The 11,589-nt window shown below is 45.1% G+C and overlaps 1 protein-coding gene across 1 annotated transcript; it reads right to left on the bottom strand.

The window, feature by feature from the left end:
• Positions 1 to 3,382: 3,382 nt before the first annotated feature.
• mych (myelocytomatosis oncogene homolog) lies at positions 3,383 to 11,154 on the bottom strand. The gene is made up of 3 exons (XM_078237001.1): positions 11,005 to 11,154; positions 7,293 to 7,830; positions 3,383 to 6,227 (listed from the first exon to the last, which is right to left on the bottom strand). Exons 2-3 carry the CDS (start codon positions 7,825 to 7,827, stop codon positions 5,677 to 5,679), a joined length of 1,086 nt encoding a protein of 361 aa, XP_078093127.1. The 5' UTR covers positions 7,828 to 7,830; positions 11,005 to 11,154; the 3' UTR covers positions 3,383 to 5,676.
• Between the last annotated feature and the right edge of the window lie 435 nt (positions 11,155 to 11,589).

Raw genomic sequence — 11,589 nt, forward strand, 5'->3', positions numbered from 1 at the left:
CACCGTTAGTGGTCTCTTGACTTTAATGACAGGATTACTAATCTATGCAAATTTATAAAGCTCCTCTGGCAAAAGTACAAAGTTGTTGAACATGGTTCAGGCTAGAACTTTTGCCCAAGCTTCCCACTCCAGTGACTTGTTCACAGCTTCCAGTGTAGTACTCCGAACAGGAGTAGGTCATTGAGCCTGATCTACATCATGGCCGATCTTCTGCTTCAACTCAAACTTCCGGTTTGCTCCTCATCTCCTGATTTCCTGAGAGAGCTAAAAGAAATTTCAATCTTAAACATATTCAATGATGGAGCCTTCACAACCCTCCGTGGTAGAAAATTCTAGATTCTCCCCTTCACAGTCCTAAACAGCTGATCCTGAGACTGTGTCCCCATGTTCTAGATTCCCCAGTAAGAAGTCTCACAACACCAGGTTAAAGTCCAACAGGTTTATTTGGTAGCAAAAGCTACTCCTTCGTCAGGTAAGTGGGAGTTCTGTTCACAAACAGGACACATAAAGACACAAACTCAATTTACAAAATAATGGTTGGAATGCGAGTCTTTACAGGTAATCAAATCTTAAAGCATGATTGGTGTGCTTAACCCTCTCTCCACTCACATTGTCTGTACCTTTAAGACTTGATTACCTGTAAAGACTCGCATTCCAACCATTATTTTGTAAATTGAGTTTGTGTCTTTATATGCCCAGTTTGTGAACAGAACTCCCACTCACCTGACGAAGGAGCAGCGCTTCGAAAGCTAGTGGCTTTTGCTACCAAATAAACCTGTTGGACTTTAACCTGGTGTTGTGAGACTTCTTACTGTGTTTACCCCAGTCCAACGCCAGCATCTCCACATCTAGATTCCCCAGCCAGGGGAAACAGTGTCTCAGTATTTACCCTGTCAAGCCCTCTCAGGAAGTTGTATGTTTCAGACAGTGCGGCATTGTGTGAGGTGGCATCTTTGATGTGATGTTATATGGAGGGCCTATTTGGTCTTTCAAGTAGATATAGAGGATCTACGGGCACTATTTCAAAGACAAGTGCAGGGAATTCTACCCAATGATCTGACCAATATTTATCCTTGAAACAACATCAGTAAAAACATTATCTAGTCATTATCACATTGCTGTTTGTGGGAGCTTGCTGTGTAAATTGACTCACAATTCCTAAAATACGACACTTGAAAGTCCTTTACTGGCAAACATTTCAGTTGGGATTACTAAATCACCAACTAGTTCAGAGGCTGAGAACCCTCTGGCGAGTAACTCACTTTCTGTCTCCCCAAAGCCTGTCCATCATCTACAAGGCACAAATCAGCAGTGTTATAGAATACTCCCCACTTGCCTGGATGAGTGCAGCTCCAACAACACTTAAAAGTTCGACACCATCCAGGACAAAGCAGCCCACTTGACTGGCCTTAAACAATCACTCCCTCCATCACTGACAGCAAAGTAGCAGCTGTGTGTACCATCTACAAGACTCACTTCTGCAACTTATTAAACATCCTTCAACAGCACCTTCCAAACTCAACCTCTACCATCAAGAAGGACATAGAACACCACCACCTGGACTCGCCCCTCCAAGTCACTGACTATCCTGACTAGGAAATATATTGTCATTCCTTCACTGTCTCTGGGTCAAAATCCTGGAACCGCCCCCCCAACAGCACTGTGGGTGTACCTACACCACACGGACTGCAGCGGTTCAGGCATCTCACCATCACCTTCTGAAAGGTACTAAATGCTAGTCCACACCCCATTTGTTATTAAAAATAACTGAAGTGGAACGGAGGATTTGGGCAAGTACAGCTTTGCAGGGGGTAATATTCCTTCATTCACTGGCCCAGCTGAGATCATTTAACATAAATACAGGAACTTCCTGGTCAGGATCACAATAAGCAGACTATTTACTCATTTCCACTGGCAGAGCTGCTAGTTTGTTGGCTGGGAACCAAAATGTTTAAGGTCAGGCCAGTTGTTGGAAACAGTAATGTTCAGAGGTACAAACTAGTAGATTGAATTGCAAGTCACTGAACTGCAGACAGCCTCCGAAGTTGATGATCCAATAGATAAAGCACATTACACCTCACAGAACTCATACCTCTGTGGGTTCAGGCCCATTTCACAATCTACAGATCCACCAACAGTGCTGAGCCCCAGCTGATACATTAAACCAAAGCCCTGTTTGTACTCCTGTTTTGGATGCAAAAGTTCCGAGGGAACTCAGATTCAAATCCCACCACAGCAGATGGTAAAATTTGAATTCAATTTTAAAAATCTGGAATTAAAAAAGATCTTATGATGACCATGAAACCACTGTCGATCACTAGTGTCCTTTAGGGAAGGAAATCTGCCATCCTTACCTAGTCTGGCCTACATTGGCAAGTCACGTTGCAGCTTTATAGAACCTAGTTAGGCTGCACTTGGAATATAGTGTTCAATTCTGGTCACCACACTACCAGAAGGATGTGGAGGCTTTGGAGAGGATACAGAAAAGATTTACCAGGATGCTGCCTGGTATGGAAGGCATTAGCTATGAGGAGAGGTTGGAGAAACTTGGTTTGTTCTCACTGGAATGACAGAGGTTGAGGGACGACATGATAGAAGTCGACAAGATTATGAGGGGCATGGACAGAGTGGATAGCCAGAAGCTTTTTCACAGGGTGGAAGAGTGAATTACTAGTGGGCATAGGTTTAAGGTGGGAGGGGCAAGGTTTAAAGGAGATGTACGAGGCAAGTTTTTTTTTTTACAGGGGGTAGTGAGTGCTTGGAACTCGCTGCCGGGGGAGGTAGTGGAAGCAGATAGGATAGTAACTTTTAAGGGGTGTCGGACAAAGACATGAATAGGATGGGAATAGAGGGATATGGGCCCCGGAATGGTAGGGGGTTTTAGTTCAGTCAGGCAGCATGGTCGGTGCAGGCTTGGAGGGCCAAAGGGCCTGTTCCTGTGCTGTAATTTTCTTTGTTCTTTGTACATGTGACTCCAGATCCACAGCAATGTGGTTGACTATTAACTGCCCTCAGGGATAGGCAATTAATGCTCATCCAACTGGCGATACCCACATCCCATGAATGGATAAAAAAGCTCTGTTGACAGAGCATGTCCTCCACAAGCATCACCACTAATTACAGATTTTACAGTTATTTGAGGACCGAAGGGCCTGTTCCTGTGCTGTAATTTTCTTTGCTCTACTGTTTGTGGGATCTTCCTGTGCACAAATGAGTTGCTACAGTGGCCTACAATATAGGAGTATTGCTGCATTGACTGTAAAAGCTCTGGAGAACCCTCAGCTCTCAGGCTTCTTAACCTCCCAGTTGGAGTTGACGGATCGACTCCCCATCACACTTTCACAGCAGTTTGGTGCAAATTAAGCACAGCAACAACAAAATAAACTTTTCAAAATAAAACTTGTTCATATTAATTTATTGCGTGATTTGTGCCAACATAGCAAAAGGCTGAACAAAAAGTGCTTTGTCAAAACAAACATTGACCATCCGCAACACAGATTTGCCCAAAACACAGAAAGCACCCAACAATGTGACAATACAAACCAATAACTTAAACAAAAACTTCACATAAACCCCATCATGCTGATCAGAAATTCTAATAATTCATATGAAAATATAATACAACTCAAACTGCACAAAGATTTATAACATAGGCAGTGCGTTATCGGAAAATAAATTATAGGACTAGCAGCGAAATATCATGTAATTAAACAATCAAATCTAATAGAAGGTATCACTGCAACCACATACAATTGGTTATTAAAGGACAAAATGTCTTGGTAAAACTCTCCAAATCCCCACCTGAAGGTGCCAATAGTTGCTGGATGCAGGAGTTAACTTCCAATCCTGGAAGTGTTTCATAATCCAGACTATAAAGAGTTTGAGATGGGGAGAGTCGGAATCATAGGCAAATCCCATCCTGCCTCCACCACAGGGAACTAAAATCCCAGCTGACCCAGCACACAAAAAGGAGCGGAAATCGCAGACATTCCTGCCTGTGGATCCTGAATCTACAGAATGCAAACCACAGCATCACAAGGTATGTGAACGATGTTCTGTCAGGCCTCAGGTTCTGCTCAGAGTTTTCACTAAGACAGAAATGAGATAGGACAAGAATCCTCGAATCCCTATAGTGCAGAAGGAGGCCATCTGACCCATCAAGCCTGCCCCAACCCTCCGAAAGAGCAACTTACCCAGGCCCTCCCCTCAACCCCACACATCTACCATGGCTATTCCACCTAACTACACATCTTTGGGCTGTGGGTAGAAACCGGAGCACCCGGTGGAAACCCATGCAGACATGGGGAGAACGTGCAGACTCCACACAGAGTCATCCAAGGCCGGAATGGAACCCAGGTCCCTAGCACGGTGAGGCAGCAGCACTAACCACTATGCCACCATGACAAGAGAGAAGGTGATGAAAGGCATTGGTCAGCGACACAACACAATGGATTCTAAACATGGACTAAAGCAATTATACTCATATCTGCAGATTATACAGAGTGCAGATACTTTGCAATAAAGTCTGTATCCCATCAGAAACATGATCTCTGGAAGTCTGGATCGTGAGGTTTGGATTGGAAGACTTGAAACGCAAAAGGTTAACATATAAAATTTCAACTAATAAATCATAAGCAACCATTGGTTTGAAACAGTTATGGAGCTTGACTTGGGTTTCAAAAGAAATGAGGTCTACTTGTGTGCATAGTAAGAATATGATTAGCAGCTGGGATTGGAGACTGTCAATACCCAATGGTTCAAAGGGTTGTGTAGATGCATTCTCTGACCCAGTGAGGACAGACCAAGCCAGGGTGTCGGTGGAATAAACTTGGACATCTCAGACTCAATAAGCCAAGACTAGGGCTGTAGAGTGATCATTTCAGCCAAGGTACACTGGCTCACGTGAAGAATCAAAGATTTCATTACACCTCCTGTATCACGCAATGTTTAATGTCTCGCAATGAAGTCAGGTTCCTATTCTGTATCACCCTCGATTATAAACAGATCAATCCTGGGGTATTCATACTGGGATACAAACATATCAATTGTGAGCAGGAGTAGGCTACTTGGCTCTTTGAGCCTACTCTGCCATTCAATAAGATCAAGCCTTTCTTCATTAGAAAACTCATCCTGAATCTGGGGCAGCTGACTCCAGCCTTATTCCCCTTTATTGATCACTTAGTTCCTGTTTGAATATTGAGCAATAGACTGTTTAACCCCATTGGTGGATAATTCTTAAACAAACACGTTGCTCTCTCAGCAGCTTGAGATATGAAGAGGAAGATTGTGGTTTCAACTTCCCCAAGGTGGTACCAGGCATAGAGCCAGTGCCCAAAGCAGCTTTTTAAAATGACAGACAGCCAAGCAGTTTTAGACACATTAAGCATTCAAACTGAAATATTAAAACTCAAGACTTGCTTCTACAAACTTGCAAAATTTTGCAACGACATAATTAAGGAATAAAACTAGGAGACTTGGAGGAGAAATAGCACATGTTCTCACAGAAAGAACCTTATAGGCAAATGAACATTCCTAGCCCCTTGGCTTTGCTTAATTTCTTCTTCTTGTTCCCATTAATGGTCATTGTCTATATAAACATAGAGAAGGATGTTTTGAATGTCTGAGTTTCAAAGAGAACAAGACAAAACACTTTTCTAGTTTGCCTGGGTTTGCAAACTATTTGGAAATCCTCTGCATCTGGTCAACTTTGCGTCGAAGCTGTTGCTGCTTTTTTTGAAGTTTTTCTCTCTCTGCATTCAGTTTTTGCTGCTCTCCCTTTAACCTAATAACATATTCTGTTGCCTTCCTCAGGATGAGCACTTTGGAGGCTTTGACATTCATGGAAAGTTCCGGCACCTCATCTCGAAGAGCCAACAGACAATGCTTCAACTCATTTCTCCTCTGCCTTTCCAGGACATTGTGTGTCCTTCGTCTCTCCTCATCCTCCGCATCTGAAGACTTGGGACTGAAGGTCAAGGACTTGCTGGGGGATGAGTATCTGGTCACATGGAGACAGCTGTCCATTTTGGCTCGTTTTGGTGCTAGCAAGGTATTGGAGAACAGAGGCGAGGGTGCAGCATAGTTGTGCTGTTGCTGAATTTCCAGATTGCATCGTTTGATAGTAGCCAGTGTCTGCGAGCGGGTTCCAGTCCTTGGAATTTCCTGCTTGGCCGTGCTCCCCACTGCCAGCCTTTGCTTCTCAATGGTTACGACGTCAATCTCTTCTTCTGCAAACACAAGGCAGCTTTAATACACATGTTTTCAACAGAACAGGATTTCATTCAATACAGTAAAAGCTGGAACCGTAGGAAGAGCAGAAGGCCATTCAGTTCAAAGACACACTCTTTATTGACCGACCAAGCTTCCATATCCCTCAATACTCTCACCTAACATAATCTAGCGATTTGGATCAGGTTCTGGGAGGGGAAGTTCCTCTCATGTTATTTTAGAGATAATTTACTCTCCAGAGCTGGTGAGGGGAGTGTTTAACCTTTGGCCTGGTCAAGGGATGTCAATTTTGCAATCAGGTTCAGTTTGGTGCCCCCCTCAGTGACTCTAATCTCTGCTTTTAGTACCCTTTTCTAATGGAAATGTTTCATTTCCAATGGGGATGGGAGGGATGATCTGATAAGATCCCCCACCCCTCCCTGTCAAAGAGTGGCTTTCTCCTCCAGGCTGCCTATCCACCAGAGACTGATTGAAGCTAGGGTACAATTCCACAAGTCTCTGCCACACTCTATGAACCAATGAGCACTCCTTGTGGAGAGTAAGGCTTTGATTCATGCTCTACAGTTCCTAATGGGCACTCCTCACGGGCTGACATGAGGATCCACGCTGGGGCTAGACCCTCAGGGAAATTGCCACTTTAAGGCAAAGAATGATCCATGGACAACTATTCTTATTAGAAACCAAACTCAGTATGTGGGTTAGGAAAGCCAGACTAAGATGGTGGAGTCCTATCCCGTTCTCCAGAGAATCATTCTCTCTGGGCCTCTATACGAATGAAGACATGAGATACAAATCCATATCTGTCTTCACATACTCCAATCAGTGAAAGTGAATGAGGAACAGAAAGAATCTCTTCCCACAACCTGGAAACTAACTTGCACATTTCAATACCATCCAGACCTTCACACTGGTCTAGGAAACAATGAGACCTTCCAGCTTACAAGGGAAGTCTTTAGTGTCAGAGAGGGTCCACATGTAACCTGAGAAGCCACACACATGACCTCAGGACTGACAGGCTTCCAATCTAGAACTTACATTGACCATTTTGCCCAATTAGTCTGTACCTGAGTCGCTGGAGCGCGAGGAAACACTGCTTGGTGACAAAGAACTTTCATCATCTGAATTTGGATCTTCACTCTCTTGGTGAGGCCTGTCCAGGAAGGGGGTAATAGTCTCTAAACCAGAACCACACAAATCCTGGAAGAAATGAGACTCGATCTCAGACATCAGGGGGCTGGACACAGGAAGCACATCCAATTTGTCACCAACTTTATCCAGCTCTGCCGTTGTTAGCAAGTTACTCCACATGCAATCCTGCTCCATCTTCAGCGAGGCTTCCAAGTCCCAAATTAAACCCTGGTCATCATCCAATAGGAACTCTGACATTAATTCCAACTGGTCTGATTTGGAAGGGATTAAAGTGGAAAGGGAGTCACAGATATTGGCTTTGGGGAGGGAGCTTTGTGGTGAAGTTGGTAACATTTCAACTGTCTTCAGAAATTCCTCACAAGTCTGATAAAAATCATCATCATCTTTCAGCAATGAGGAGAAAATGTCAAAATCACTATCGAGATTTCCACTTTGAGGCATTGTGACCATAGGCTGCAAGGTAAACACAACAAAGCGTTAATCCAAATTCTAATTAGCATTTGGAAAATTATTTAAACCGTCAGATAATACAACAGATGAAGCTGACATCGAGTGACTGGGGGATGGGCAGGTGGAGAAAGCATGATGATCCTAATGTGACGGAGATGACGGAAAATTAGTTCTTCCTGGCTTGTGGTCTAAGAGACACTTCGGTTTTAAGCTGTGCTTAGTCAAACCAAAGCCACCTTAACCTGGATAATTCACCTCAAACTCTAACAAGTAGTCAAAACCTGGCTCAGTGGGGAGTCCGAAAACCTCCCGAACACTTGGATCTCATTGCAGAGACTTCCTAACAGTTCACAACATCATCTCCAATTCTCAATCATTTCCAGGTATGCAGGAAATACTGTCCTATGTGAACAGGATACATTACAACTGTGTCTTCAGTGAAGATAGTCACAGTGAAAGATGCCAATTACCTTTACACAGGTCTTCACCTGACAGGAGTTTAAAAATTCCTGAGTTTCTAGTCACCATTCAGGGACAACCCCAACTGTCAACCCTCTCTCCTTTCCTGTTCATTTAAATAGTTGGCAGCTTTTAGGAGATGACTTTGTACAGTGACTGGAAAGCCCGCCTCTGTTGAGTTGAGGTAATGTTCCATCACAGTCACTATTGCTGTCAAACCATCCAACAAACTTTCCAGACCTGGTTTAAACCCCTTTCCATTTAGCAGCACAACAACATGAAGACTTCAGTAATTTACAAAACCTATTTATTTTAATAGAACTTTTGGAAAATTAACAAAACATTTATTTTAAATCTTCAGAAGCAGTGCGCACAAGCTAATCCCACACTGATATCAAACAGACAGCAGACTCCTTGCATTTAAACGCTTGTGTGTGTTTTTTAGGAATGATAACAGTGAAGGTGGAGTGGGTGGGGGCGGTCACTCCATTCCCAGACTTCGCTCTTTCACAATTCAAATACTGGCTTCCTTTCTATCTGCTCCAGGAGCACAGGGCGGGCAGACAGAGACTCAGGGACATGACCCACTAACGAAGCTGCTTAAACACAGACATCCGACTAGCTTTTCTCTTTGTTCTCAACATTAATTCCCACAAATCCATAAATAAGGGACAGAATCAGTTCAGAAGGAAGAAGTGTTCCCTTAAGTTTCTTTCAAACTCTTAAAAGGACAATCCTGGTTTCACACAGCACCCCCTGCTTCCTGAGGGAACATCTCCAAATTCCTGCCTTATCTAAACAATCTGCAGCATTCAGCCAGGGATGATTTATTTTTACGCAATGAAACAAGGGCAATTTAACCCTTTGGATTCCATCCACACCTAAAATATATAACGGTAAGGAAAAGCTTTCAAATGGGAACTCTGGCTGTTTTTTCAGTGATTACAAATCTGAAATAAATGCATTGTTACATTAGAGTTAACCCCAACTAATGTTGAAAAACAGTTGCATCTAAGCAAACAACAGCGATCCCTTTAAAATTCAGGAGTAGGTGGGACAGTTAAAGTACAGCTGACCTAGCTATGGTTTTCAATTAAAATTGCCAAGAAACATAAAATCTAATGTTCAACTTAAACGACCTCTGGCAGGGTTAGAGGAGACTTTGAAAACTGAAAAGGAAACACCAAGCCTAAATCACAAACAGCCCTCAAAAAATAAAAATCAGAAAAAAAGACGTTTGTGGAATAATTGAAAAAACAGCAGAGGGGAAAAGTCATTCAGTTCCATCCCTCAAATTGAAGGTCTCTCCATTCTGATCCCATATTTCTCTGGCCTTTATCTTTTTTAAAAAACTGCCAATTCCTTTAAATTATGTCAGTCTCACAATCATCAAAATGACAAATCGTAACAACTCCATTTGTGCAAAATATTTCTTCCAATTTCTCCCCTCCTTGCAGTGAAAATGCTCAGGCTCTGCCTCAGTAACACTGATTCTCCAACACTTTCAACATTAACATTTAGATTTTCAATCCTTCCAAGTGTCTCTCCTTCACTCAGCCTTCCCAGAACTGGATTCCAGCTGTCATCTAAGCAACACGTTGGGCAAATTCTTCATCTTTTACATTCGGTAACTCTATGCATCGTATCTAGAAGTTCATTGCTGTACCTGCTCCAAAATCAATCTGTACTTAAACTGTTTTACAAAATGTACTTCATTTTTCTGTACTGGACTCTCCCATTCCAGCCTTGATTCCCAGCAGAGCTCAACATTCATCACGTGCTAAATCCCAAAATATGGACAAGAAATAAATTACAGCAGGTCCGGATGTGACTAAACTTAGGAAATCAATTAAGCTTTTACTGTGAGATCAGTAAGGAATGTTATCATTTCTGAAAATTCCACTCAAACCACAAGATCCCTCAATCACCTATTGTCACCAACACTTTCAGACATTAACCCCCCAAACACAGACCCCCCTCTACTAAAAAAAAACAGACGCCCTTCTCTGTCCTAAAAAACAGACCCCCCCTCGCTCCTCAAAAACACAGACCACCCCCCTCGCTCCTCAAAAACACAGACCCCCCCTCTCGCTCCTCAAAATCACAGACCCTTCCTCAAAAACACAGACCCCCCCCATGCTCCTCAAAAACACAGACCCCCCTCTCTCCTCAAAAACACAGACCCCCCTCTCTCCTCAAAAACACAGACCCCCCTCTCTCCTCAAAAACACAGACCCCCCCTCTCTCCTCAAAAACACAGACCCCCCCCCTCTCCTCAAAAACACAGACCCCCCTCTCTCCTCAAAAACACAGACCCCCCTCTCTCCTCAAAAACACAGACCCCCCTCCCTCCTCAAAAACACAGACCCCCCTCTCTCCTCAAAAACACAGACCCCCCCTCTCTCCTCAAAAACACAGACCCCCCTCTCTCCTCAAAAACACAGACCCCCCTCCCTCCTCAAAAACACAGAACCCCCTCTCTCCTCAAAAACACAGACCCCCCTCTCTCCTCAAAAACACAGACCCCCCTCTCTCCTCAAAAACACAGACCCCCCCTCTCTCCTCAAAAACACAGACCCCCCCTCTCTCCTCAAAAACACAGACCCCCCTCTCTCCTCAAAAACACAGACCCCCTCTCGCTCCTCAAAAACACAGACCCCCCACTTTGCCCCTGGTGGGGATAGTGAGGAGTCCGGGCGGCCACTCGGCCCCTCTTACCGCGGCTGTCTCTCTGCTCCGGATGTGGATAATGTTTCTGCTCCGGCACGGCTCCTGCTCCGGGATCGGTGTCTGGGGGTGGGGGGAATCTCTGTCGGGCTCTTTGTCACTGTGTTTGTCACTGTGTCTCTCACTCTCTGTGTCCCGCTCTGTCTCAGGCTCCCTATTTATATCCGACACGCCCCCCGGCCAATCTCCCGCCAAAACTCCGCGGCAACCCCGCCCCCCCCCAGCCCCGCCCCGGGAGGGGGGAGAGGGGACGGGGGGCTCCAGCCCGGGGAGGGGGGAGAGGGGACGGGGGGCTCCAGCCCGGGGAGGGGGGGCTCCAGCCCGGGGAGGGGGGAGAGGGGACGGGGGGCTCCAGCCCGGGGAGGGGGGGCTCCAGCCCGGGGAGGGGGGGCTCCAGCCCGGGGAGGGGGGGCTCCAGCCCGGGGAGGGGGGGCTCCAGCCCGGGGAGGGGAGAGAGGGGACGGGGGGGGGGCTCCAGCCCGGGGAGGGGAAGGAAGGGGGGCTTCGGGATGGGGCCGGGATTTGGGGGAGATGGATCCTCCTCTCGGGCTGAGCCGCTAAATCTGAAAGTTTGGT

The sequence above is a fragment of the Mustelus asterias genome, chromosome 20, assembly GCF_964213995.1.
Source record: "Mustelus asterias chromosome 20, sMusAst1.hap1.1, whole genome shotgun sequence".
NCBI classification, from domain to species: domain Eukaryota; kingdom Metazoa; phylum Chordata; class Chondrichthyes; order Carcharhiniformes; family Triakidae; genus Mustelus; species Mustelus asterias.